Below are 26,956 nucleotides of genomic sequence, written 5' to 3' on the forward strand. Positions count from 1 at the left end.
TTAGGTGCATCGGGAAGGCCTTTTGTCCATATTTAGCTCCTAAATAATGCTATTATTAAAAAAAAAAAAAAAATCATGGGCTGCCACCTTTCCCAGTCTGTGTATACCAGTATTTTCTAAAAACAAGTTATTTCAAAACCAGATGAACTTACACCGGCAAAGCTACACTCTTACTACGGTACTTGAGCCACCGGCATCCTCCATGTACCGAGCCCCGCAGCAGGGACGGCCGCCCGGCCTCGCACACCCCCGCCGGGCTCCCTGCCACGGAAGCTGCCGGCAGCGACCGCATCCCTGCCGCGCCGGACACAGGCCCAGCCCCACTGGAGCGGCGCCCGCGGTACCGGAGGAGCCGCCCGCGGCCGGGCACGGCTGACGGCAGGCCCCCTCCCGCCCCACGGGGACAGCGGGTCGCACAAACCCGTGGGGCAGCCGTGCCCCACTAAGCCCGCCTCACCAGGGCAACTGCGGCCGGCAAGACGCGGCGGGTCGCACCCGAGCCGCCGCCCAGCTCCTGTCAGCCCGTGGTGCTGTGAGCTCGGCCGGCGGAGAGACCAGCCCTACACCGCCTGATACAGAGCCCTCTCCGCCGGCCTGGCGGAGCCGCCACCGCTAGCTGAGCCCAGCAAGTGACTAAGCACGCCCGTCACCGCGCCGTGACCGGCCTTTTACCTCCCCTCCCCTCCCGCTCCCCGGGCCCCGCCTGCCGCCGCTGCCGCCGGGGCGCGCCTCTTTCTCTGTGTCTCTCCCCTCCCGCTGCCGCGCCCGGCGCTTGCGCGGTGCGGCGCGGCGCGCGCGCGGGCGCAGGAATGTGCGTTACAGTTAAATAGTGGGCGCAGGGGCAACCGCCGCGGCGCGCGGAGCCGGCGACACAGGGACGGGCCGAGCCGAGCCGAGCCGAGCCGGGCGGGGCGGCGAGGGAGCCTCCATGGCGCGGCGCGGCTCCTGGGGCGGTGGCAGCGGCAGCGACGCGGCGCGGCTGTGACAGGAGTTTGGCAGCTGGGACTGATCGTCCTCCCGCTCCGCTCCCGAACGGGGAGCCCGCGGCGGCGTCCCGGGGGCGCGGCAGCGCTCGGATAAGCGGAGCCGTGGCGGTGGCGGCAGCGGCTGGGGGCAGCCGGCGTGTCACCGCCTCTATGATGAAATTTAAGCCGAACCAGACGCGGACGTACGACCGGGAGGGCTACAAGAAGCGGGCGGCGTGCCTCTGCTTCCGCAGCGAGCGGGAGGACGAGGTGAGCCCGACGAGCCGCTGCGCACGTGGGGCGGGGGGCGCCGGGCCCGGCCCGGCCCAGGCGGGGCTCTCGTTCCGCCCTCACCTACTGGGCCCACCGGTGTCGCGTCCCTTTGTCTGACCGGGGGACGCGGGTCTCTCCCGGGGGGACAGCCCCTGGCACACACACACACACACACACACAGTCGTGTTGGGGCGCGGGGGCGCGGACGGAGGCGCGGAGCTGTGCGGGCCCGCGTTCGCTGAAGCGGGGGGCGGCGGCCCGCAACCTGCGCTGGGAGCGGCGGCGGCGGGCGCTCCCGTGCCGGGCTGTGCCGTGCCGGGGGGCGGGGCGCGCGCCTCTCGCCCACCATCTTGGGGCGGTGCGGCGGGGCGCGGGCCCACGTGCGCGGCGCCCGCCTTTGTGCGCGGCCGCGACCCCGCGCCGCCATGGGGGGAGGGGCGCGGCGGGCAGCTCCCGGGGCGGGAGCGGAGACCGGCGGAAACTCCGCGGTCATCCTTTGTGCGCCCGCAGCGCGCAGAAACTCGGTTAACGTGTAATGGCGCATTGAAGGCAGGGCTGGCGTTGCCCTTTAAAACGAACCCCCTGCCATACTTCAGAGGGACTAAAAAAAAAAAAAAAAAAACCAAATTAAAAAAATTAAATCTTATCTTTGGAAAATCTGCGCCTTGGTGGGGGTTTCCCACCCACAGAGTTAAACGGTGCTTAAAAACATTTTTTTTTTTTTTTTTTTTTTGTGGCGGGAGGGAGGGTGTTGCGGGTTTGATTGTAGCGGATAGCGCTCAGCCGGGGCTGTGTGTTGCAGCAGAATGGGGAGGTGGCAACAAAGTTGTCCTGTATTCCTAGCCAAGGTCAATTGCGCTGGCCGTTATCTGGAAACTTTGCTGATGGTTTTATTGCACAATGTGCTATAGACTGTCTTGGGCTGGAAGCGTACCCTTTCCTGATTTTTGTTTTCATTTTGTTGTTTAGTAGCTATAAAATAACTACAAAGGTTAGGGCTTGATTGTTTGGGGTTTTTTTTTTTCCCCTTTATATGCTGGAAGTAGCTACTGTCCTATCTAAACTGTCCATATGACAAATTTCTTTCTTATCTTTAAACATCTAATAAGGATTATAATGTAGTGGGAAGAGTCCTGATCGCCAAATACCGGCCTTTAAGTTTAGGCAAAAATTTTATGTGGTATTCTGGTATTTGCCACTCCCTGTGTGCTGTAAATACAGCCTTGGGATTATGCTGCTGATCCTTTTCCTAGTATTCTAAAGGAGAAAGGTGCCTAGCAGAAATTTTACTAGTTCTTGCTATTGGTCTAGCTTTTCTTTTTCTCTGATACTCCAGCATGCTTCTCCATTTATGTGTCTTCAGTATTTATTTTTAGATGCTACTCCAGCTCAGACTTGTTTGGAGTTCAAACACCTGAGCTGCTGTTACAGCTCTCTTGCACCAGTTGCAGTTGGAAATTCATGGTTGGGGTCACCTTTCCCAGTAATTTCCATTCATTCTTAATTTCCAACTGCAATTTAATATATTCTCTTTGAATCTTGCATCCAAATGAGGCCACTCACTGCTTCAAAAGTTGTTTACGCATAAGAACACCCTCCAAGGCTAGGGATGGTAGTAGCAGCTTTGCTGGGCTGTGTAAGAAGGTTGAGCGCTGGCACTTGTTGCACTAGAGTGCTTCAGGGTATTGCGGATGGAGCACCTGTACAGCTGGCACAAGGCTGGGCTTTGGCATTGTGCAAGTAGACACGACTTGAGGGTGAAATGAATAGGATAACACCCAGTCAGATTTGGGACATAGATTAAGTGTATGGAACCAGTTCAAATTATTTTCTGGTGAGTTACTTCCTGAAAAGTAATGGCAACATCTTGAACTTGCTTAGCTGTTTCTCAAGTGCCAGCTCTATCTGTATCAACACAGAACCTATTCCTTAGAAGTTTGATGCCTCACTACTGTTTGTGATTAACTTTTATTACCAGCCATGTTCCCCAAATTGGCTGCATGATACTTGCTTCTGCTGTTCTTGAACACAGTTGTCTCGCTACTCTTCTCTGCAGGTCTGCTTCAAACTCCACCTAAATGTCTTCAGTATTTCCTTTCCAATTCTCTAGAGATTGTACCATCGATTTTCAGCTTACCTACATCTCCAGAGATCATGAAGTGCAGGGTAACTTCTGCTTTGAAGGAGCACAAAGGCAGTAGCTGGGTGACGGGAGGGAGAAGAGAGGAACAACAGGCTGCTGTAGAAGCTGTAGGTGGCTTCAAGTTGTTTTGTTGTTTTGGGTTTTGGTTTTTTTTTTTTTTTTTTTTACTGGAGATACTGTCTGCAAGACTCCCTCAATAGATCACGTTCTACTTTTCAGCTGGTTCATTTATATCTGGAGGAATTAGTATCTCAAGGAATCTTCTGATACAAATCTTAAAATTAACCTGTCTTCTTACTTCCATTCTGACTTTCTGAAAGGACACTCCATACCCAGATGTGCCTGTGCTTTAGCTTTTTTCCACCTTGCTTGCACTGAGCTTTGTGTTGTATCTCTAGGCAGCTGTCATTCCTTTCTTAGCACTTTTTTTTTTTTATGAACTTGAAGTCGTACAGCCTCTTTTCCTAAAACCAGTTTTCTCTTTTTCTGATCATCATGGCGTCGCCTTGTGATCATCTCTTTCATCTCCTTCAGTTTGACAGCCTTATTTTTTGGAATGTGGGTGACAGTTGTAGTTGCTTCAGATGGAATCTCACCATGTTGTGTAAAAGGTTACTAAGACTTCTCTAGCTATACTAGAAGAAAAAAAAAAAAGCCTTGTGACGGGACCCACCTTTATTATAACTGTAAAGCTATAGTGTAGTCATCTTGTGATTAATGGTGGTATTGAAGTCTCTAACTTGTTCCCACCTCATCAACTCTCAACTTGTACCAGAAATTCGTAGTGTCCTGCACATTAGATTCACAATATGTTCTTAACCGAACATGATCCTTAGCATGAAATTCTCTGTTGATATCATGACTTATGGAAACTGCCTCTCAATTTTGAGACTTACAAATCTCAGTAACAGCTTTTTGTGATCATCACCAATGAAAATCAGGCCATTTAATACCTTTATTGTTAATCATCTTCTAGCAAAATCTGCATGTTATGGCTTCTTGATCTATTTCCTATTCATATTGCACTCCTTATGCTACCTTCATAGCCTTGTTGAAGCCTGTGTTACAGATGAGTTTTATGGGCAGTGAAACAACATGTTAATTGAAAAAGGCTGTGGTAACAAGGGATGTTTTAGATAAAACCATACTGTGTTTCCATTCATTTTCTGTTCACTTCTTTATTTCTTAATTCAAAACATAGGTGGGCTGTAGAATACCTTTGAGGAAAAATTCAGTCTGGTGATCCCTGCAAACAGTTTGAAATACAGCTGCTGAGCTCTTACTCTCCAGCTACAGCACCCTATTCAATTAGACTTACCAACAGTCTTTGCTGCTAGACTTAAAATTGTTGAGTCACTTCTCTTGGGTGCTAAGGGCTGGAAACTGGGCTTGCCCACAGTCTTGCAACCTGTCAAAAGCTTCTACTGTGTCTTGAGAGCTGGTAGTGCAGCTGAAAGCACGTACTTTTGAGATGAATTATGGTTGTCCAGGTGCACCACTGCAAAAATCCTCCCTTCCTGTTTCTTCATCTTCAGGTGACTCTACATATGCCAGTTTACTGCTATATAGCCTATTTTGGTTTAGATTTTCTACCCTTCATGCTGTCATGTTTTACGATTTAAAAAAAAAAAAATTCTGGAGGAAGCCCAAATAGCCAAGTAATGTGTCCAGTAGCTTTAGATACTTTTTTTTTTTCTTTAGTGTTTCTTACACTACTGTCATTAAAGTGTCTGTTTTTGTCTATCAGTGCTGTCATTTGGACTGAAGAGAGAGCAAGATGGCTGGATATGAGCTTAAGTGCTAGCTCCTTCTATTCTTAATGGAAATGAAGCAGTAATTGCAGGCACTGTCTGCCCTTTGAACGAAAAAAAATTGCTGGAAATGAAGTGGGAGAGATCACATGAAAAATGAAACGAGGCTATGTGGGCATGAAGTGTGTGGGGGCTGCAGGCTTTTCGCTTTGAACAAGCAAGAAGCTGTTAGGTGTGTGCAAAAAAAAAAAAGCTGATGGTATTCAGCAGACTGGGATGGGCTGGCAGATTTGTGTATGAGGAAATGCAAGTCTCTCTTGAGCAACTCAGAGATGTGGATGGCAGCTTTAGGATAAGCCTGCAGGAGAACCTCTCAATACTGTGAGGACCAAGTGTTTCCTCGAGTTGAAATTGCTTATGCATTCAGTAATCTGCAAACACTGATTTTACATAAAATGCTGCTGTCTTAAGGCTAGGCAGAGAGTGGGCAAGGAAGTTCGTACCTCTCAAAGCAGAGAATGAGGCAGGCCTTTAAAGCAGCAAGAGCAAACAGTAATAAATTTTTTTTTTTTTTTTTTTAGTCGTTTGGATAACTAAATTTTAAAAGCTAATTAATTGAATTTTTCTTCCATCACCTATGTATTATACAAATAAATGAGCAGTTATTTTTAAATACCTTGAATATAAAACTTGAGTGCGTTCTAATTATTTTGGCATCTGTGACACTGCCTTATGTAATTGAATGTAGTATTGAAACCCCTACTTCTGTGTTCAGCCAGCATTTACTAGTGGCAGATCTAAAAAATAGTTTAATATGCAAAAAAATTATTCAAGCTTTTCAATTTTTAGTTTTACTATTTATTGTTCAGCCTCGTACAAGAGATGAAAATAGATGGGAAGGGTTTCCTGTTACTATTGAGACAGTAGTGAGGATAACTGTGTTGTCACACACTTATGGGAAATCTAGATTTCTTAATGATTTTTTTTCGCCCCCCCTGTAGCAGGGTATATACTTGAATGTCAATTATTGCCTCTTAACTTTGAGTTAAAAATTGTAGGTTCCTAGTATTGTATCTCCTTTTTGGTCTGATTTAGCTGTAGAATTTCATGGGCTGTAGAATGTAGAGATTTTAAAAACCCTTGTTTAATCTACCTTGTTCTCGTGGTCAGTGTTCTTATTATTTTTAAAATTACTGGTGTTCTTCTGTTTCTTACAGCTGTTGCTTCATATTAGCAATGGTTTTATTAAAGGATAATAAAGGAAAAAGTTATTTTTATTTGTATTGGTCTAAATCATATGGAAACCAGAATGACCTGTTGTAATGTAACCTGATCTATAAAACCAGGGCCCAAAAGTGTCACCTGGCTACCCTGACAAAGTGTGATGCTCAAGTTTATTTACAATAATTTCTAGCATAGTGATGAAGGATCTTCCATACTCGGCTCAGAATTTGTCATTGGGCTTCTTTATCCTTCAGTGTAAGCCCTCAGGTGGCAACACACAAATAATATGTGCTCCAAAGTATAACTTGGAGCATGACCGTGGCACCATGTCTAAGGCTGGTGTGCTCTCCAAAGCAATAGCAATGTATGGACTAATACAGGTTACCTAGTTTGCTCTGACTGCCTAAGAGAATATAAGCATATTTTAAAATACCAGAGAATACACGTTTTGATATGCACTTTGGGTGCGCTGTGGTTCTCGCTTGTTGTATCTTGTGTCCCTGCCCTGCTAACATACAGGAGGAACAATTGACCTAGGGTGATTGCTGCTTTAGTTTTTCCTCAGGATTTTCTTGACATTTGGACATCATCCGTGTAGTGTAGGAAGGGATATAGCTCGAAAAATCAAGACCTATAAATAGCTTCAAAAATTACTATGGTGTGTCTACAGAGACAGTGCCTGCTTATGCTGTGTCCCTGCAGGCTCCTGCAGAGGTTCTGCAGTGGTTTAAGCTTGCGTTAGTGTTAAATATAGATAACTGAATGTTAGGTTGCTGTGGTAGGATTGATAACAGGTAACCAACTTATAAAGGACAAACGCCTTGTTATCCCTACTTCCACTGAAAAACAGCTTTCTGCAGGCAGTGTATATGCACCTTACCTTTATGTTGGAGTGGGGTTTTTTTGACAAACTGGAACTGCTTGCCAGCAGTGGAAGCCTGCAAGTTCAGTGAGGCTGTAGGGATTCAGCTGTCCACCATGGCAGGAAGCGTCAGTCTTCACTCATGGCTCTTCAGATACTGAAATCAGTCAAGCATGAGCTGTTTTTTACTGGAAACCTCAATTTTTTTTTTCCAATACCTATAGTATTACTTGTGTATGCCATATGAATGTGTTTAATGAGGTGGATAGCTGCTCAAAATGGGCTGAGGGGAAAAGAAAACGTGGCTATACTTGTTTAACATCAGGCTAAGGCATTGTGCAACAAAACCTGTGTTGTATTTTGTTGTATTTAGAATATGCTATCTTTTTGAACAAGTAATATTTGTAAGTGTTTAGATACTTGAGAAAATATCCTTTATAGCTTACTTGCACCATCCTAAGTTACTTTGAGGATTTAAACTGGTGGCTAAGTTTCTGTTTTAATTGCCCCAGTTAACGCAGTGGTGCTCAAAACTTCCAAGTTACCAGTTCCTATGAAATAGCAGGCTGGCGGACTTCTTCAGAAATATATATAAAGCCTAGCTAGAGAGGGATATGCATACACACACACACACATATATGCATATGTATCTATCTCTAGTTAGGATTTGTAGCCGTGTTTTCTTAAACATCTTTTGTAGATGTGCGAGTTCACAGACCAGGAGTTGATTTGTATTTTTTTTTTCCAGCCTTGTTTGCAGAACACTTTAAAAGCTTATTTTAATTAGATGGCTTTCACTGGTTGTTCCAGCTTGAAGAAAGATCTGTTTGGCTTTGGCCAGCCACTGATTTCACGAAACACTGCAATCTGACTTAGTGCTTAAGCACTTCAGTAGAACCAGTCCTATAAACATAAATATTTGGAAACAAATTTTGTTTTCAAAGATGTATGTGTTTTTTTCAAGTATCTCAAAGACAAAAATGGCTAAAAGGTAACTGGTACTTGTCAAGAAGTAACCTTGTCATGTCTTTACCTGCAGCTGAATGCTTCTCAAAGACTTGGAGCTCTTGTTTCTGACAACTGCTTGGAAGCTGATCCCTTACTCAAACAGATTATGTTGCTGAGTAACCGGTAAAGCCCAGTTCTCCTGCTCAAGATTAGGCCATGGTTTCAAGTTACAAAGAAATAGGCAGCAATGTGAGTTTTAGCTCTTCCCCTACTACCTTTTTTTTTCCCTTGGTCTGTATTGGCAAGCGTAAGGGAAGAAGAACATACTGTAAAGTGGATTGGGGAACTGACTCAGTGTGAGAAATAAAACTTTTTATAGATGCCTGTGGGGGTTTCTTGTTTGCAGGATTTTTTTTCAGACAAGAATCTCCTTTTGCGCTATTACTGGGTGCAAAATCTGCACCCTTCATCAGACCATGAGGCCTGTTACATCTGATTCTCTGAAGCATACCAAAGCTTAGGGGGAGATCTAATGTTACAGGTGACTTGAGTGCTTGTTGACGTGAGGAAATGTGTTCTGACTGATGTGCCCTAGTAGTATAGTGCTGTCTGTTCCTGATATGAACACTTTAGCTGAAGAACAAAACAAAGTACTTTAAATAGCCAGAGGAAGGTAGTAAAATTCTGAATTGCTATAATGTGTTAGCCAAATATGTGAAATAAAATTTATAGAATAATAGCATTTTAATTGCAAGTTAAAGCAGAACTTCTGAAAAAGGCTGATGGTTTTCTCCCTATTGCCATATAGCCTTAAAATCAGAAGATCTTAAATGGAAAAAGTCATTTGCAGATATGATTTTAAGCTATTATAAAAATGTATGCGTGTATTTCTTTATCATTCATCTTCGTAATGCTGGTAAAGTTGCACTGATTGATGTCCAGGCATCATGCTGCTGCTTTGAAAAGTGATCTTTACTTAAAGCTGGGAGGATATTTCAAACTTTACTTAATGTATTGTATAGATAGAACCCAGTTTTCTGGGCTGCTTTCAAGATCCTATGCTCAAGTTAATGAGCATTAGGATTAATGTACTGCTAGTTGTTATGCCATTTCTCAGCTGCTCTGCCGGTTCCTGTTCATTGAGGCTAAATCTTCCTTTTAACCTCTGTCATGGCTGGGGACTACTTTTCAGTTTATTGTCTGTAAAGTAGTTTGCTAGAGGCTCTTGAATTGGCTTAGGCTGATCTGAAATTGGGTAGCTGCAGTCACACCTTTCTGGCCCAGTTTGTGTGGTGCTGACCCTTGTATGGCTGCGTACTGCTCAGTGTTGAATGTGTGCAGGCTGAAAACTAAGCTTTAATGGTACAAGCTAGTTTTCAGCCAGATCAGCTTCCTGAACTCATTGTGCCAGTGTAAGGGAGAAAGTAAAGATGTTGCAGCCTTGACTTTAATTAGCTTCTAAAATGCTGTCAAGACTGATACCAAGGTTTTTTACTACTCTACAATAACTTTATGGACATTGTATCTCCGGGTTAAGAAAAGTCATTTTGAAAATGATTGCAGTTAAGAATGAGCACTATAAACAATCGCTCTACTGAGAATATTTTTAGAAAGGCAAAAAAAAGTATGTTCCTTACTAAAAGCTACCTGTCTGGCATTGCTGTGGCAAGCTGTAAAGCTCCTTTGCATTTTTCAATTTTCTAGAGTCCAAAAAGAGACAATGGTGGTCTAGGACACGGATACCACAGTAACCTATAGGGGAGATGTTAAACTGTTTCAGAACTACTCAAATGAGGCAGTGATTCTTAAAATAGCAAAAAAGTGTTAGATAAAGGAAATCTCTAACTGCAGTAGCAGGTTGACATGTGCTCTCTAATTTGAGATGTGTGCTTTTTGCCTAAAAATCCATACAGTGAATCCTGCAAATATGATCCAGGATTTACAAAAGCTGCTTTTCTGTGCTTCTTATTAATGTTTCTGTGTTGTAGCATTCAAAGTAGTTTCCCAGTACTTTTAAGGAAGCTCCTAAGCCGAGAACAATTGGAAGTTGGGAGTGTTAGGGAATAGTGAAATATTTCCTGCACCTATTATTTTCTGAGCATCTGCTTATGGTGGTTCCCAAACAAATCGTAGGGCTTGAAGGACCCTTTTGGCTGTATTTGCATTAAAACATCTTTATGACTCTGCCAGTTGCTTGTAGCTTTGGCAGACCAACCACATAGGCCAAAGTTCTCAATGTTCAGTGTGCTGGGTTAGATGATATTAACTTCCACCGTAGTGGGCCTTGTTTTTGTCTCAGAATAGTTTTTGCCTCTTCATGTTTCTGATGCCTGTGAGAACATACAGTTCATCTAGTCTCTCTAGTAGCATTTTGGCACATTGGTTTGTACCTGAGAGGTACCTCTTGCTGCCTTAATGATTTTTCCTATGCTTTGTCCAGTTTAAAGCTTCTGAAATTGTTCACGTGTACTCAGCTTCATAGAGCTTGGGAGCTAAATCCTTTGCCTTCGAGGCACCTGCCTTCTCCTTTCTTCCTCTGCACAGTGTTTAGTTGCACCTGAGCAATGCAATGTTCTTTGCAACTGAGCTGCATGTGCTCAGGAGTGGTTTGGGGGTGCGGAGCTGATTCTCTTCCTCTTGAAAGTTGTTCCTTTTAACTGCCAGTTTCACTAGAGGAAAAAAAAAAAAAGGCAAACTTAGCTATCTCCATCAGGTAATTCAAACAGCAAGTTGGACATAGCTACTGGGGTGTGCAGTGTAAGAAGAGAGGAATACATTGTGTTTAGGCTGGGAGGAGAGAGCTTACAAGAAATCTAATGACAAATAAATAATTCTTGTGGAACTGGAGTGGAACCTATTCAACTGTAAGTATGTTTTTCCTTGTAAGTGATACATCTGCTATGGAAAATTTTCCATCTTGCAGTTGGTTTATAGTGGCTTCCTTTGCTTCATTACTTCAAGTTGTGGCTGACTCTGCTCTGAAGTCAAAGAATCCAGCCATGGGGCGTTGCTTTGTCTAGCAAGTTTCAACCTTAACCTTGATCAGTTTTTTTAACATAAGCTGATTTTAATACAGGGGTTTTTTTTGTAAGCTATAATGCCCCACACTTAAGGAAGATAGAAAGCAATAATATTTTGTATAAGCTTAAGTAATTTTCTGCCTTTTTGAGTGCTTGATCTGGAAAAAAAAATAATGAGGAATCGCTTTTGGTTGTAACTTGTATTACTCTGAGCTGTTGCCATTTTAATCTTCTGGAATATATGGCTGCTAACTGTTTCACAAGTTTCTTTTGCCTTGAGAACACTGAACACACCAAAACTTTGGCATCTTTAGAAATTTTCAGTTGTTTATCTGCAGGCTTAGCATTTATAGTGAGCAAGTCCCATGATGCCACGTGCTCTGTAATTACCTTTGGGTTTTTGGTTAACCATATTTTGGTTAAGCATATCGATAGGTGCTTATTACAAGTAGGCTGGCTAGCAGTTTCTCTTCCTCACTGCACTCAAAGGTCATTGCTATTCCTGGACTTGAAAACAAGGTAAAAACTTGGCTAGTAAGACTTAGTGGAAGAATTTTCTTTTCCTCCTAGCTGAATTTTGCAGCTCTATTGCTTCATTTGGCAGTATTATGGAAAATAATATCTTTACCTTAGTCTTTGGAGTCAGATAAAGTTAACATTATAACTAGGCAAGCAGATTTGATGCCATTACTCTGTACTTTGGAAATCTTTTGAAGAAGCAAGTTAGTCGTCAATAGTAAGGCTTTTTCAGAGGCAGGGCGGTGACCCCTTGCAAGTAATACAATACAAGAAATCTCAGTCCTTTTTCTCCATTCAGACATAAGGGATACAGATTTCCCTGCATAGTTCTGTTGTTTTCTTCTGAGCCTAATGAGGTTATTATGTAAAATTTGGTGTTCATAGGCCAGAAAAAATGCAGGTGTGTGAGATTCTACAGTCTTAATTTTCAGCAGACTGTAATCTGTGTGAACATGAACTTCCTCAAAAAAGACTGTATGTCCAAGCAACCTAGATATCTGTTCTCCTGGTTTGCTTCTCTTATATTAGGGGAGATGAGTTGCTGGCTTTTTGCTGCTGATTTTGCACCTCTTTTGGCACCTGAGTGCGTTGTCAACCAACCACAGCTTTTTGGTGTCTTAAAAATTAAGTTGTCTATGTTTACAGCCTAGTCATTCAGGTACTGTGCAATGTGTCTTCTGGCCACTTACAGGTGGAAACACCTGAAAACTACATCCACTACATGGAATAAAAAACAATATGACAAAACCAAAAATGAGTAAGTTAGTGCAAGATTGCCCGCTACCCTAACAGGAGGAAAAAAAAAAAAAAACTGTGGAGTACTTTTCAGCCTTACCACACAATCTTGTAATTGTTAGCTATCAGCTCTCGGATTCTGCAGAAATTGATTGCCACTGAGTACACTTGCTAGTGTACACCAGGATGGATTCCTCACGCCCAAGTGACTTCAAATGTTAATGCTACTGGGAGGAAAAAAATGTGCATCTGAAGGTCTCAGGAATATACCTTAGTGTGGTCCCTTGGGTTCAGATTGTAAAAGCGGTGGGATCACAGGAGAATAATGTATAGAGGGAAAGATGCTTGAGAAAATGCTTTGGTTCCTTGGATAGTTGCCAGAATGAACTCCCAGGCTGTAACACTTAGGAGTTTATTGTACATATAGCTGTAAAGCCTATCTACCAGAGTTGATTTTAATGTTGATGACTTGCTAGATGTATTTGTTTCTGCTTTTTAAAAGGGTAATTTGAAACTAATAGATATACAAACCCAGCTCAATAGACTATTGATCAGGTTAGCAGTACTCAACTATTATATACAAAGGTATAAAAAATTCCTGGCTTTATGCCACACTGACAGAACTAGCAGCCTGATTTATCCCTTAGTAGTAATTAAGACTTTTATGTTTAGCTTTAACTAAACAATGAATGCTGATTAAAACCATTCTACCAAGCTGGGAATTATTTAATGTGATATAATCATCCTTTTGTTCATCATTGTTGCTAGCTTCCACATGACTGCAGCGAGTGCTGGTTTCATCAGCAGAAAGTAATGTGTAATGCTTATGTCTGGGGTCCAAAAAGTGATTCCATAACTTGATTTTATAACTGCTCTTTAAGCATAGCTGAGATGGTGGTTCTTTGTAGTGATATGGATGCTCCACCTACATGTTCAAAAACTTTCTCTAAAACTATGTAGGACACATTTGTGTCTAACCTTGTTGCCTTTGCTGACTATTTCTAGGTTTTGGGCAGCTGAATAAAATATTTGAGTTGACTGAAAATGTGAAAATGTAGATCAGATGCTAAGAATGATTCTGTAGTAAATGAGGTCTCTGCTGTGTTCCTTACTTAGCATAGGAAACATTTTGGGGAAATCAGTATGGTGGAGAATCCTTCTTGACTGCAAATAAGATAAACATTACAACAATAAAATATCTGTCAGGCAAGGCTTTTCTAGGTGCACTTCAGTATGCATACGCGTTGTTGCATTCACAAAGGTATGCAGTCATCTTAATTACGCTCCCCAGTTTCTGTAGGTGAACCTACACTGTATTTCTGTGACCGCCAAAGGGATGTAGTGTAAGTGGCAAGCATTTCCCTGTTGCCCTCATCAGGGAATCATTTTCCTGTTTGATCCAACAGGAGATGAGTTTAAAGGCCATAAAGGTAATTGGTGAGGACTGGACTGTCACTTCAGTCATCTGGTCCCAGTCAATACTTAAACTTTAGACTGGGGTTCTTGTTGCTAGTCTTTTAATTGCTTTTAAAGATTTGAGCACTAACCCTGTCCCTTTGCTCCCCACAGTTGTCCTTTGACTTCAGGGGTAGGGCTTATGGTAAGTATAGCCTAGAATATGAAGCGTGTTACTACACAGATGATTGAGTATGTCTTACTAATCAGGACATGTCTCAAATAAAAGTTAAACTATTTGTTTTCGTGTGGTCCTTAATCAAGGTCTTATTTTCATTGTCTTCTGCTGCAAATTACTCTAGACATGAGGCATCCTACTTTGTTGGACAGGTGGCTAAAATCTTCTCAGCTCTGAATATTCTGAAGGGCAGGTCCTACAGAGAGTGGTTTTTAAATTAGTATATATAAATGATGTGACGAGGTTACAGAGTCAAATTAAGTGAAATTAAAGTGTCTTGGAAAAAATGTTATTAAATTTAGAAATTGTTTAAAATTCAATGTGATGCAGTTTTTCCTCTTAGGGAAATGTTAGAAGAAACCAAATTGGACTAGGGCCAGTGAAGTACTCTTCTTGTAATTTAGTTATACAATACCGTAAGCATGCTGTGCTAACATAACACTTCAGCTACTAAAAAGAAGCTTGTCTAAGAGACTTAAAAATTAGAAATGTTTTCAGAAGTCCATTTTTTTTAGCCCAAAGATGCCATTTCAGAAGAATTTGTTTAACTTCTGTGTGATGAAAATATCCTAATTTTCACGCTTTGCTGTCTCTATGACCCTAAGGCTTACTCAGTGCTAGAGAATATTGTTATTAGGTTGTTGTTGTACATCTTTGTTTCTGCGCATATTGTATTATGTAGTTTTCACATTGTGTCTAAGCATCTGATGCAAGTATTTGTGCAAGGAGATTAGAATGACATTGTCTTGACTTAGTTGTATTTAAAAGACTGGATGTTAATAACGTCACCTTTTCACCTATTTTTTTTCTTTTATTAATTTCTTACAGCTCCTGGTTGCCTATTATGTTTTATTTCTAAAGTCTATAATCCGTCTGGCTAGGTGAATAAGTGTATTGCTGAAAAAGTAGATAGTACCAAGATTCCTGACTTGTGAGCTGTATTTAACAGTCATTTGCAATTATTTATAGGTGCTGTTGGTAAGCAGTAGCCGATACCCAGATCAGTGGATTGTACCGGGCGGAGGAATGGAACCAGAAGAAGAGCCAGGAGGAGCAGCTGTGAGGGAGGTGTATGAAGAGGTAACAAAAACGAAACAAAACAATCCAGCCTCTTTCTGCTGCTATCTTCAGAATGAGAATCAAGAAAAAAGAGGGAACTCTACCTCCTTTATCCAGGATTTGACTGAGACCTCTGTGCTTGTGAAATGTAAAGAACTGCAGTTGTGTGTGTTAGAATTGGTATATAGTGTGGTAAGGTGAACTAATTAGCTTGCTTCCCAGCATGCTTTCATTTCATAGCTAAATTTCTGTCTGCCTCTATAAACACTTGCTGGAAGTGGAACTGTGCCTTTATGCCAAATGACATATTATAGTAGTGTAGCGTTTCTGTGTTTGTGCAGAAAATGTTTGACTCACAACAGACTGAAGGTGAACAAACCATTAATATGTAGCTACATAATAAGAAAGAGAAATAAACAGACCTTTGAGGAGATTCCAAACTAAATGAATTAGAAACTGATACATCTAAGCAGTTGAAAATTCAACAATAAAAAGGCCTCAATAATTACATTTCAGGCTGTTTATCTATAAAGAAAGCACCACAGGTATAGTCTGCCTTTCTGTCTCTGCCCTTACGCCTAGGCAAAACAGAGTGTTAAGTCTCGATTAATTAATGCCATTTTCCCCTCTAGTATGGTAGTTAAATTTCAAATTAAAAATTCTAATTTCAACTTGCTCTATGTTTTTCCTAGGTAACCTGTTAAAAATATTAAATGTTACTTGAATATCTAATAGCCAGCACTGTAAGCCAAATAAAACTTCAAGAAAAACTACGTTCACTTGATGTGGCTAGGAATTATGCAGTGTGTAAATGACTACAGATCAGCTCTTATTTTTTTGTATCATACTTCTCAAATAGAAGGTACAAGGTTTTGCAGAAAGTGGATGCACGCTGGCGAGTGAACTACAGAATTTCTACTAGTCTAAACAGTTTTCTCAACTCAGTTTGACTACTACTGTTCACAAAACACACTAATTTTGTTGATTATTAGTATGTATAATGATTTTTTTTGTTGTTATTAGCTGTGCTACCTAGTGGTTTAGCTTCTTCACCCTTAAGACTGGTTCTGCTGAATTCTAAAGGCTTGGGAACTTGATGTAGGTGCAACTTGCCCCAAATGCTGCTTGCTCTTTATTGTCAAAATGAGCTCTTCTGTGAACTGTGATTCAGTGACCCTCTTCCCCTCTTGCATGGGGAATGCATTAGTTTGGTGTTCAATGCTCTTACCAGCCCTCATGCAACAAGGGTCAAGCAGAAATAAGTCTCACTGATACAAAGTTCTCAGACTTTTCTGTCTGTGTTCAGTTTTGCTGGGGGAGCCAATTTTGAGCAGCACAAGACATACTCAGGTAAGTGCTCATGTCTTTATAAAAGTAAAGGAGATAGCCACCAGGCAGTCCAGTGCCATTTGAAAGGAGCAAAGATTTTGGGTTCTAGGAATGAAAGGCAGTAGTAGCAACTCTGGGGAAAGTCCTGGCACTTCCTACTGTCGCGAGCTGCTGGGTGGGATTAAAAAGCACAAGACCACTGGCTCAGTGTTCTGAACACAGGTAGTTTTAATTGCTGATCTGACTTAAGGCACAGTCCAAGATGAGGGATATTAAAATCTCATCTTCATGTCAAACTAAAGCTGACTGAACTGTAGTCATGTATTTGTTTTTGCTTTGGTGGTGAAGAATGAACCATCTTGTGTGTCATCATAGAATCATTTAAGTTGGAAAAGATCTTTAAGATTATCTAGTCCAACCATAAACCTAACGCTGCGAAGTCCCACTAAGCCATGTTCCTTAAGTGCCACATCCGCATGTCTTTTAAATACCTCCAGGTGTGGTGACTCAACCACTTCCCTGGGTAGCCTATTGCAAGACTTGATAATCCTTTTGGTGAAGAAATTTTTCATAATGTCCAATCTAAACCTCCTCCGGTGCAACGTGAGGCTATTTCTTTTTGTCCTATGACCTGCTACTTGGGAAAAGAGACTGACACAGACAAAGTTGCTGTGGGGGTTTGGCCAGCTATTGAAAGCTGCCTGAGCAGTCTAGCTTCTCAGCTTGCAGGAAATGCAGTGCTACACACAAGCTCAGGCTGAGCTTGTAGCAAAGTAGTATAGCAGTGAGAGTTGTGACCTGGGGGCTGATAACTAGTTTTCTGCCACACGTAGTTCTGCCCTGAGAATATTCTGACTCCCAAGTCCTGGCTTTGCTGGAGCTCTGCTCTCAAATTTCTGCAGTGGTACAGTGTGTGGGCCATGAGTGTTGAGGAAGGTTAAGATGGGATAGCTAAGGAATGAGTATAGAATATTACTGAATTATACATCATACAGTATAAAGTTAGTACCAATTTTTCTGTTAATGTAAAACCCCAGACAGTGTGCACACTACCCTGACACTGCAAACTGCTCTGGTTCATACAGATACCAAAATGTTAGTTGCTTCTGAATAATATTTTTCCCTTTGGACATGCTTTTATACCAGCAGGCAGAAAAAAAGAGCAAATCACAAAGTGAAAAATAGGAGTACCTGCTGTTATGATATGAACAGTCCTTCCATAGCCCAGTTTTGTTCTTGCTCTCACTTCTTTGTCAGGGCAAAGCAAAAGGCTTTCCCGTACATCGTGGTGGTTCTGGTCAAGAATTGCAGTATTTGGCAACCTAGGCTGTTTTGAATCCTGAAGACAGATGTCAGCCTCCTTCACTCACACTCTTTTCATTGCGTTTTGTTCAAGTGCTGTCACAGAGCAACATGTAAGCATGTGGCTTAGGCAAATGCTTTGATTACTTTTCAGGGTATTGTACATTTGGCTGATCTGTAGCTGCTTAGGATATATGTGTTGCCATCAAAATTTCAGTAAGGGGCTTCATGTTAGAAGAGCTGCATGTTGTAAATGACTGGAAAAAACCTAGCATCATCAGTGTTCATACACCACAAGAGAAGCTGTTTCTAAAGGTAAAGAAAAGAACCCAGCAAATGTAAAGCTCTTGAGTGGTGCTAGCAGGGTCATTTTGTTCAGAAGTTAAACCAATTTTTATTCACTTTTACTACAGTGGCTATATATATATATATTTTTTTTTTATGGTGTTCTGGAGTAAGAGACAAACAGCCAGCTGTGTTCATGTTTGAGCTGTGCTTGCAAATGCATAAAGATTTTTCAAAGGCTAGGAGCTTTAATAAGCAAAAATCACTTGGTTACATTTGTTCTACAGCTTGAGTTTCCAGGGTTTGATAGCTTGTGTAGCTGATGAGTGTGAAAAGTTCATACCCTAGAGTAAAATATTCTTAAGCTACAGGCTGAATCTTGTGTGCTGCCATGAGATTGCAAAGCACCATTTTTAAAGAAAAGCCGGAGTGGTATTCAGGGTTTTGACTCGAGCCACGAAAATTCATACTAACCTTTCTAGAGACGGATGTCCTTTCCATTTTTATGCTAAGGTCAATGTAACCTGGCAAGCTGGTTACAGTACAGTGAAGTGAACTGTTAAGAGTTTTGTGAATGAATAAACTTCAAAGGAGGCACACAGGGGCACTGGTTTGAACCGTTTCTTCAGTATTGGGTCATGCACAAACTAAGCATCAGTTTCCATTAATTTATTAAAATGGAGAAATTTATAATGGGAGTTGTAATGGCATTTCTTAATGGTAGGAGTGCTAGTAGCTCACAACACAGTAGCCCACTGGCTCTAAATATTCTTCACTTTCCCACCAACAGTCATGTATTTAAAAATCATTGGTTTAGAACTCAAGCAAAGGTCTTTGTAGTCAAATCTATATGCACTGCAGTTGTTCCATAGTCTGTCTGCATAAGTCCAGTTTATTTTTTTTTAATCTTTAAGTTCTGTTCATGTTAGTGATTTTGGTTTTCTCCTCTACTAAATGTTTAGTATGAATTTCATTTAAGTTTGTCTGTCTTCTCACAGGTTACAGTAATTACAATAACCTGTCCAGTTCCTTAGGTCCAGTCAGTTTTTACAAACCTGACAGTAGAATTCCAAAAAGAAGTTCCAGTATAAAGTAATTCCAGAAAGGTATTAAACCTCATCTAAATGAGGAGCTACTCTGTTAATTAATTTGGAGCTTAGTCTTTAATTGGGTAGCATGAAAGATGGAAGTTGTTTGCAGATGCGGTGCTCAAAGTGGATTGTGACACAAGCAGTAAGGGTGACAAGCTGATGATGTCCAGCCTCTTAAATGGAAGGAGCACCCTCCCTCCCACTTCTTCTTCTTCCTTCATCGCATAAAAAAAAAAAAAAATTACACTCTTGCTTTGCTTGTACTTAGTAGTATATTGAAATGCCTACCAAAAATTAAGCAATTCCTCACATGCCAGTGTGAACATAGCTTCTGAGAACACGCTGATCCTGAAGGTTAATTTGCTACAACAATGAAAATGGCAGTAATGTTACTTAAGACCTCTCACAGGAAGCAGAGGAATCTGCTGCAGTGAGCATCTGATATTTGAAAAATGACTGGGTGTTACAGACTAGCACTAGGCAGATATTTTTGAAAATAAATAAATAAAACACCCTTTCAGCTGAAAGATTGTGGCAGGTACCATGAAACCCTTTGGGGTTTATAAGACTATGCAAGAAAGAACAGGAGTAGTCTTGCCCGGTGCCTTCAGGAGCCTAGCCATTAAACTACTATCCAACAGATCCCGCAGTTAAAAATAACTCCTAAATCTTGCAGATTTTAAGCAACTTTCTGCTCTGGTAGACTGTTAGCCTGAAAATTAAACTGCAGCATGGCTCTTGCTCCATCTACAGGAAACAAAAGGCAAGTCTGACTGCGTATCTGTGAATGCAGTATATCTAGAGCTGCCAACAGTGAATGACCTCCAGGCCAGAAAGATTGTGGGATGAAGTAGCCAGTTTTCCCTCTTGTTATTTGATTTAGTCTAATACTAAAATATATGCACAAATTCAGATTTGAGACCTTACTGACATAGTACCAATAGACTTCCTTAGGGGATCTTTCTGAGGAGATGTAGCACTTAAATCAACAGCTTGTCTGCTAAAAGAAATGCTGTTTTTTCAGACTTTTCTCCCAAAGTTTAGACTCGCTCTCTTATTTTAGCCTGTAGGATTTTCTTTACTTAAAGAACTGTATTTTGACAGCCACGGGCATATCATGGCCAAAGGAAGAAATATATTTTAATTAGAGACAAAATGGTTTGCAGTCTTATGAACTTAGCCAATGTATTGGATTAGAAGCTTATGATTAGGGAAGTGGGAACTTTATTTGACTTTCTAGGGAAAAAAGCTGAAGCATTTCTTGGTCCTGTAGCACTTAATTTTGACACGTTTTGGAGGAACTACATTAAGGTAAGAACCTGGAGGAAATACTTTTGTTAGCAAAAGCAGTTTAAAAAAAAATCACAGTCAGTTTAATAGTACTTTTTAAACTTTGAAGATGATTCAGTTGAATATATTACTTTCAGAGAAAAATCATGAGGTGCTAGTTACCGCCTTTTTATACTTCTGGTATAGGGGTTTTGAAAGACACTACTATCTGCAGGAATTATGCTGCATTTTGAAAGCACATGTCTTTGGTTAGAGAGTAACTACGCATCAGTGACAGTAATTACATTTGCATAGCAACATCTGGTTGCACAAAAGCTTCGTTTTAAGCTTTGGGAATTTTTTTTCACTTAATGTAATGGAGTGTTTCTAATTGTTTCATTCAGAATTACTCAGCTAAGAGTATTTGTTTAAACCACTGATTTGCTTGGAGGGAGAATAGAGAAGCTGTTAAGTAAATTCCACTTAGAGTAACACTGATGATAAATTCACTTTGTGGCTATGGGGTACTCATAAGTTGAAAAAACTTCTTTACAAGATCTGTTCCATATTAGTAAACTTACCTGGTCATGGTGTTTTTGCCATGTGTTGGATATCAGTTAATTGTCAGACTCCTACTTAGCAGTTCAGAGAAGCCCTCCTGCATCTCTTCATGGTCAGTTTCTTTGTCCTTCAACAGTCCTGTTGCCATAGGCTTGCCTTTAAGACATCTTTGTAATGTAAATAAGGCCTTGGCTAGGACTTCATTAAAGAGCTCTAAAATCTTGAAAGTTTTTTGGTTTAGAGGGAGGGGTTGGTTGGGGTTTGGGGGGTGAGGGTGATTGGGTTTGGGGATCGGGAATCATTTTTTTTCCTCCCTCTAGTAGAGCACAGTCCCCTTCAGAGCAGTTCTTTGTACTTGGAAAAGCTTTTCTTAATGTTAGAGAAACCTGCAGAGTCTGTACGGGGCTCTCTGTCCTGCTATTAAGCCATACTTTTAAGGATGTTAAACAATCTTGTTCTTTGCTGCAACTCTAGGGAAGAAAATCAAGAAATTACAAAACTTGTACAGCTAAAACTGCACACTTGGACATCTGAAGTATTAAAAAATGTCTAATTCCACAGATTCATATTGTTACTTTTGATGGAACAGGATGATGGAAAATTGCTTTTTTCAGTTGTTCAGTTTGCCACAAAGTAGAAATCTTAAAGGATATAGTGATTCCTAGATACTGCTGCATGAGGAGAAAGGCAACAATTGGGGACAGAAGTGTAAGTTTCTAGCCTTTTCTGTTCTGCTTCTTTTTTGTTGGTTTTTTTTTTTTTTGTGTGGGTTTGGGTTTTTTTGGTGTTTTTTTGGGTTTTTTTAATCTTTTTTTTTTAAAGATCCTGTAATGTTGAGGAAATTAGGACTGATCAGTAAAACTGCAACATTTCTTCACCATGTGTTCCTTTAGGTTAATAAGTGCTTTTTAATTATCCAATGTAAAGCACAAGCAGTCTTTAGTTCCTGTTGTGGCACAGCTAACCCTTTCAGACCAAAATAAGGGTCCATCGCTTTCATAATTAATGTGCTGCCTAATCACTTATGAGAAAGTCTAGTTACGTATTTCAGCTTCATCAGCTCTAATAGTTATCAGTCATCACAGCAGACAACCAGAAGAATATTGTATGTCGCGTCTCGCTCTTGCTTGAGATAAGCAAAATGCTTGTTGAGTTGCAGGGGCTGTGATCAGACATCCTTCATCAAAACTGCTTAATAAATAACACCAGCCATCTGCTTTCTTTAAAAAGAAAGACACGGAAAACATTCACTTGTAAGATCTTGATTAGACTTCTTGCTAAAGCCTGCCCAGTTGTCTGTCAGAGTTACTCATTAAAATGTAATTATGATCCATATGGTCCTTTTATATAAAGATACAAGACATCAGTAGCTTTCTTTGGTTAAAGCTGGAAACAAAGACTGAGGGCTAGAAAATGTCATCCTAGCACTAAGAAGCCCTGTTTTAAATACCGGTTATACAACAAGACAAAAAAGATGTAAACACGGCTTTGTCTACTGGTACAGTACATATGCTTTTATGTCTTGGGCATATGGACTGAGATCTGTTTAGAATAAATGGATAATCACAAACTACTTTGTTGGAAGAGGCATTATATGTTATTTCTGGAAAAACAAACCCTAGAGTCTTAGTGGAACATGACGACCACGTTAATTGTCTTGATAAAAATTACTAAGCATAGGCTGATTCACATAGGGCTTGTATTAAAAAATCTGGAGTAAAACTCTGAATTTAAAGCCTTTTTTAATGTTACTAATGAGAAAATGAATTCAAAACTGTTTGTAGAGAATTGGGGATACAAATTTGGTTTTAAGCTTACATGACAAAAGCTACACTTTTATATGGAAGCTAGCGTACATGGAGTCATTATGCTGCAAGGTCCACCCAGTAACCTATAGTTTAATTTGTTACTGTGTTTTAAAGACTTAGACTTAAGTTTCTGTGTAAAGTAGCAATGGAGTTATAATTATTCCTTCTCTAGATTTATTATTATAGTACTGTAAATTATCTCTTGTTCTGTCTACTTCCTGGGATTCTTTCAGTATTGGATGTCATTTATTTCTTTAATAAAACACAGTATACCAAGAGCATAGTAAGTAAAACAGTATTTTAGTCTGGACGGAAAACCTGAAAGCTTTAGACATTCTTTGATCCACTCACTAGGACAAGCTTTTGTGCTCTAATACCCTGTAAGTGCTCTGAAACCAGAAACTCCAGAAGCAATGCAGCACTGTCTAATTAAAACTTATGGTAAAACCACTTGCTTAAATAACCCTAATAAGAAGTATGCTGATCGAAAAGGCTGGTTACCAGTATTTTAGTTTTTGAAATTAAAAAGCATATGTTAAAGCTTTTTCCTGTTTGTTTTGTAGGCTGGAGTAAAGGGAAAGCTAGGCAGACTGCTCGGGATATTTGAGGTGAGCTATTTCTTTTACCTTTTAAAAACAATGGGGTTGTTTTGGGTTGGTTGGTTGGGTTTGTTTGTTTGTTTGAGGGTTTTTTTGTAAGAGTTGATAAACTACAAGACTTAAGTATTACCTGCCTATAATTTTGCATTGCTACTGGAAATGCTCCATTAGGTGATTTCCTTCAGTTGTTACATGATGTGTGAAGATGTGAATAGGAGGATTTCAAAGCACTTGGAACTTTCCTGGAAAGATTGGACAACATCTAGAATTGGTTTAATTTTTTTACTGGGGGGGGTGTGTTTTGTTTTTTGTGTTGGTTTTTTTTTTATTATTATTTTGTTTTTTTAAGTGAAACCAACATTAATAGATGTAGGATTTCTAAAGTTGGGGCACTATTTTGGCTGCTGTTCTTTGATTAGATTTTGCTGAAGTAACTTGCCTACTTTGACAAACCTAAATTAATCAGTCTTGTAATGGCTTTGAATCACTAAAAAAGCTAATGCTTTGGATCAGACTTTGAACTACTGACAGTACAAGGATGTGTACTAGATAGAACTATTCCAGTATTGGTGTTGCTATAGACTGCTGTGCAGGTTTTAGACAGGCGTAGACTCTGGAAATGTAGGGGTGAGTCTTCAGATTATAATACATCCAACATTATATTGTGCTGTGTATATATATATATATATATATAAATATAGTGGGATGAGAGTGGAAGTCCCTTAGTCTAGTAGATAGGTATGAATCTTCACAGCCAAATTATAAAGCCAAGATTTCGGAGGCAGTGTGTCCCTGAAAGGGATTTCCTATATGAAATATTAATTGGTCATATATGACTAGCTGATAGAGTACTGAAGGTGTTCCCATTGTGAAATATTGCCGCTAAGTCCTTGTATTCTAGAACTACTGCCAGAAACGCTGTCTTTTATAGATTTATTTACTCCCTTTAATAGTGATAATGACAACTGTCTTGAAGTATTTTTACTTCCTAGTAAAGCACAACAGTTTGAAACTATACTGAGCTTGTAGTGAAACAGGAATGGTTATTGGCACAAGGATAAAACCATCTGTAAGGGGGAGCTAGGGCATAACATCTCTTGGTTCTTAATATAGTTGTAATCATAGATGGTCCTGGGTTTTCTTGGAGCTCAGTTCTTTTCCAAGGGGCAGTATAGTTTGGTTAGTGGGCGTAGCACCTTTAAGGAGCACACTGCTAGCCTACTCTGGAGCTAGCAGGGAGTAATCTTTACACAGACCTTGCATGGAAGGGCTGCAGCACAGCAGCCTTGCCCTGAGCAGACTACCTCTGTCAGTCTCTGACTTGCCCCGATCAAAAAGTGTATGCTGTCCAATAGGTGGTTAGTGCTGCAAACATGGCAAACCTGGCAAGTGAAACAGATGGTAATGATTTTTGCATTTGTCATGATTGCAAACATAGGCTATTTAATTTGCCTTACTTACTGAGTGAAACTTTATAGCCAGGATTGCATAGATGATCTAGCCACATGATGTGGCGGTTCCGTCTCACAAAGGTTTTTTTCAATAACCTTTCATCTAGGAACATGAGTTGTGGATACAGTTTTAGCAAATGTGCTCTACTGTGGTAATTTACAGCACATGTAAAAGACAAGTAATAGGCAGTACTAGTGGACAACTCCTAATAATAAACTGGATGACCAAGAACATAGTTTGGTCCCAGCTTCACAATCTTCAGATTTGCTTGTGTGTGTTTTTTTGGGTTTTTTTGGTTTTTTTAATGAGTCCAGTAAAGTAGAATAGCTGTTGTTTCAAATAACACTTCACTTTTTCCCCATCCTTTTGCGCCTACTCAGTACAGATATTTACTCACTGAAAATAAAAGCCAGTTTTGCTGGCAAGTGTCCTTCAGGGTAAGTAATTTCTAATCTTATAGTTGTGGTAAATCTGTAAATTTTTGTTTGTTGGTTTTGGTTTTTGTTTGTTTTCTTTTTTTTTTCTGTGAATTAAATCCTGTACTTCTAATATTCAAGCAGAACCAGGATCGGAAGCATAGGACGTATGTTTATGTTCTTACTGTGACGGAGATACTGGAAGACTGGGAGGATTCAGTTAATATAGGTAAACCCATTCTCTGTCCTCACGTGCTACACTTAAAATGTGTTGAGCAAACTTATTTCATTTTCTGAAGCAATTAATTTAATTCTGGGGGGAATACTAATTCTGTTCTATAAGCTGAAATTAATGGAAATTGTGATGCTGTTTTTCCACACTTTTGTACACCTGTAACTAGGGTTGCTTCCAACATACCGTTACTCTTATATTACAATAATTTTGAGTGTGTACTACTGCTTTCTAAATCAGACAAAGCACTTTTTTTTCTGTCTGCATGCGTGTTCATTCTTCCTATTGGTTCTGTGCTAGGCATGACAATGTAGGAAGGCAGTATTAAGTCATGTAAATAATAATATCCTCTTCTGTAAGAACTAGATGTAGTTTTTAGTGCAGATGAAGTCATATGAGCTTCTGCTCAGTATCTACCTCGAGAGCTGTCTGAAAGGCTTTATTATGAACTTCATTTCAGTAAGCTTGAGTGAATCTCTTGTGTTCATCAGCTCTTTCAATCTCTCTTCACTCTGTATCTTTTGACAACTTGACGCTTGAACTTCTGAAGTAAAAGAAATGAGAAAAAGCAAATGATGGGATAGCAACAAATGGTGCTGTTACAAATTTGTAACTGTTTGTCTTTGTGGATTATACTCATTCAGGAAGGAAAAGAGAATGGTTTAAAGTAGAAGATGCAATCAAGGTCCTTCAGTGTCACAAGCCTGTTCATGCAGAGTACTTGGAAAAACTGAAACTGAGCTGTTCACCCACTAATGGAAACTCAGTGGTTCCCCCTCTTCCAGATAATAACTCCTTATATGTCACTTCTGCACAGACTTCTGGGTTACCCTCTACTGTGAGATAAACATTTGGATTACCTTTTTATTCCTGTCATCACAAGAGGAGACATCTGTGATCACATGTAGGCATCTGTATAACTGTCAGTTCTAAGTGAAATATGTGAATGTGTCATAATGTCAAATTTATTTGAACATGCTTTTCCTTTTTAACAATGTAAAATAGTATTTCAGCAAACCAAAGCCATATATGGATTTTTTTAAGATGCCTTAATAGGCCATTTTTTAAAAAAAAAAAAAAAAACCTTGAGTATATAAATTTCCATATCTGCTAAAATAAAATATGCATCTCAGCGGTGTTCAGCTTATTTAAGACTTGTCAGTTTTAGTCAGTAGTTCCACAAGAGTACTTGCTTAGAAAAAAGCTTGAGCAAATAGTCTTATACTAAACTCTTACTTGGTATCCACAGATGAAGTGCTGAGATCTTAAGAGGGGCCCTATTTGGGTAAATGGGTGTGGTGAAGGCAGAGATGCAGAAGTGTGACTACAATAAAGCACTAAACCACATTCAGCCTGTCGAGAGCAAAGGATACCAACACTAAGCACTGCTTGCCTCACTTAGCCAAAAGGTTGCCTTGTCCTATGCAATCTTCATGTAATGTATAACTAGAGCAAGGACAATAACCTTGTCTTGCAACGA

The 26,956-nt window shown here is 40.4% G+C and overlaps 1 protein-coding gene across 2 annotated transcripts; it reads left to right on the plus strand.

Moving 5' to 3' along the window:
• The first annotated feature begins 810 nt into the window (after positions 1 to 810).
• NUDT4 (nudix hydrolase 4) lies at positions 811 to 26,614 on the plus strand. Of its 2 annotated transcripts, none has more exons than XM_086750260.1 (5): positions 811 to 1,235; positions 15,043 to 15,153; positions 23,341 to 23,385; positions 25,386 to 25,473; positions 26,121 to 26,614. In XM_086750260.1, the coding sequence occupies exons 1-5, from the start codon at positions 1,137 to 1,139 to the stop codon at positions 26,321 to 26,323; spliced, it is 546 nt and encodes a 181-aa protein (XP_086606386.1). In that variant the 5' UTR covers positions 811 to 1,136; the 3' UTR covers positions 26,324 to 26,614. The 2 variants fall into 2 exon arrangements, with proteins under 2 accessions (XP_086606386.1, XP_086606390.1); XM_086750264.1 differs by having other exon boundaries at positions 25,389 to 25,473.
• The last annotated feature ends 342 nt before the right edge of the window (positions 26,615 to 26,956 follow it).

Source organism: Chlamydotis macqueenii, chromosome 1, assembly GCF_036417535.1.
Source record: "Chlamydotis macqueenii isolate bChlMac1 chromosome 1, bChlMac1.mat, whole genome shotgun sequence".
NCBI lineage: Eukaryota > Metazoa > Chordata > Aves > Otidiformes > Otididae > Chlamydotis > Chlamydotis macqueenii.

Excerpts from the sequence above, each read along its gene's own strand:
- NUDT4 (XM_086750260.1), top strand. The coding sequence starts at position 1,137 with ATGATGAAATTTAAGCCGAACCAGACGCGGACGTACGACCGGGAGGGC. Across the intron at positions 1,236-15,042 it reads GCAGCGAGCGGGAGGACGAG|GTGCTGTTGGTAAGCAGTAG; the intron begins GTGAGCCCGACG and ends AATTATTTATAG. Across the intron at positions 25,474-26,120 it reads GGAGGATTCAGTTAATATAG|GAAGGAAAAGAGAATGGTTT; the intron begins GTAAACCCATTC and ends ATACTCATTCAG.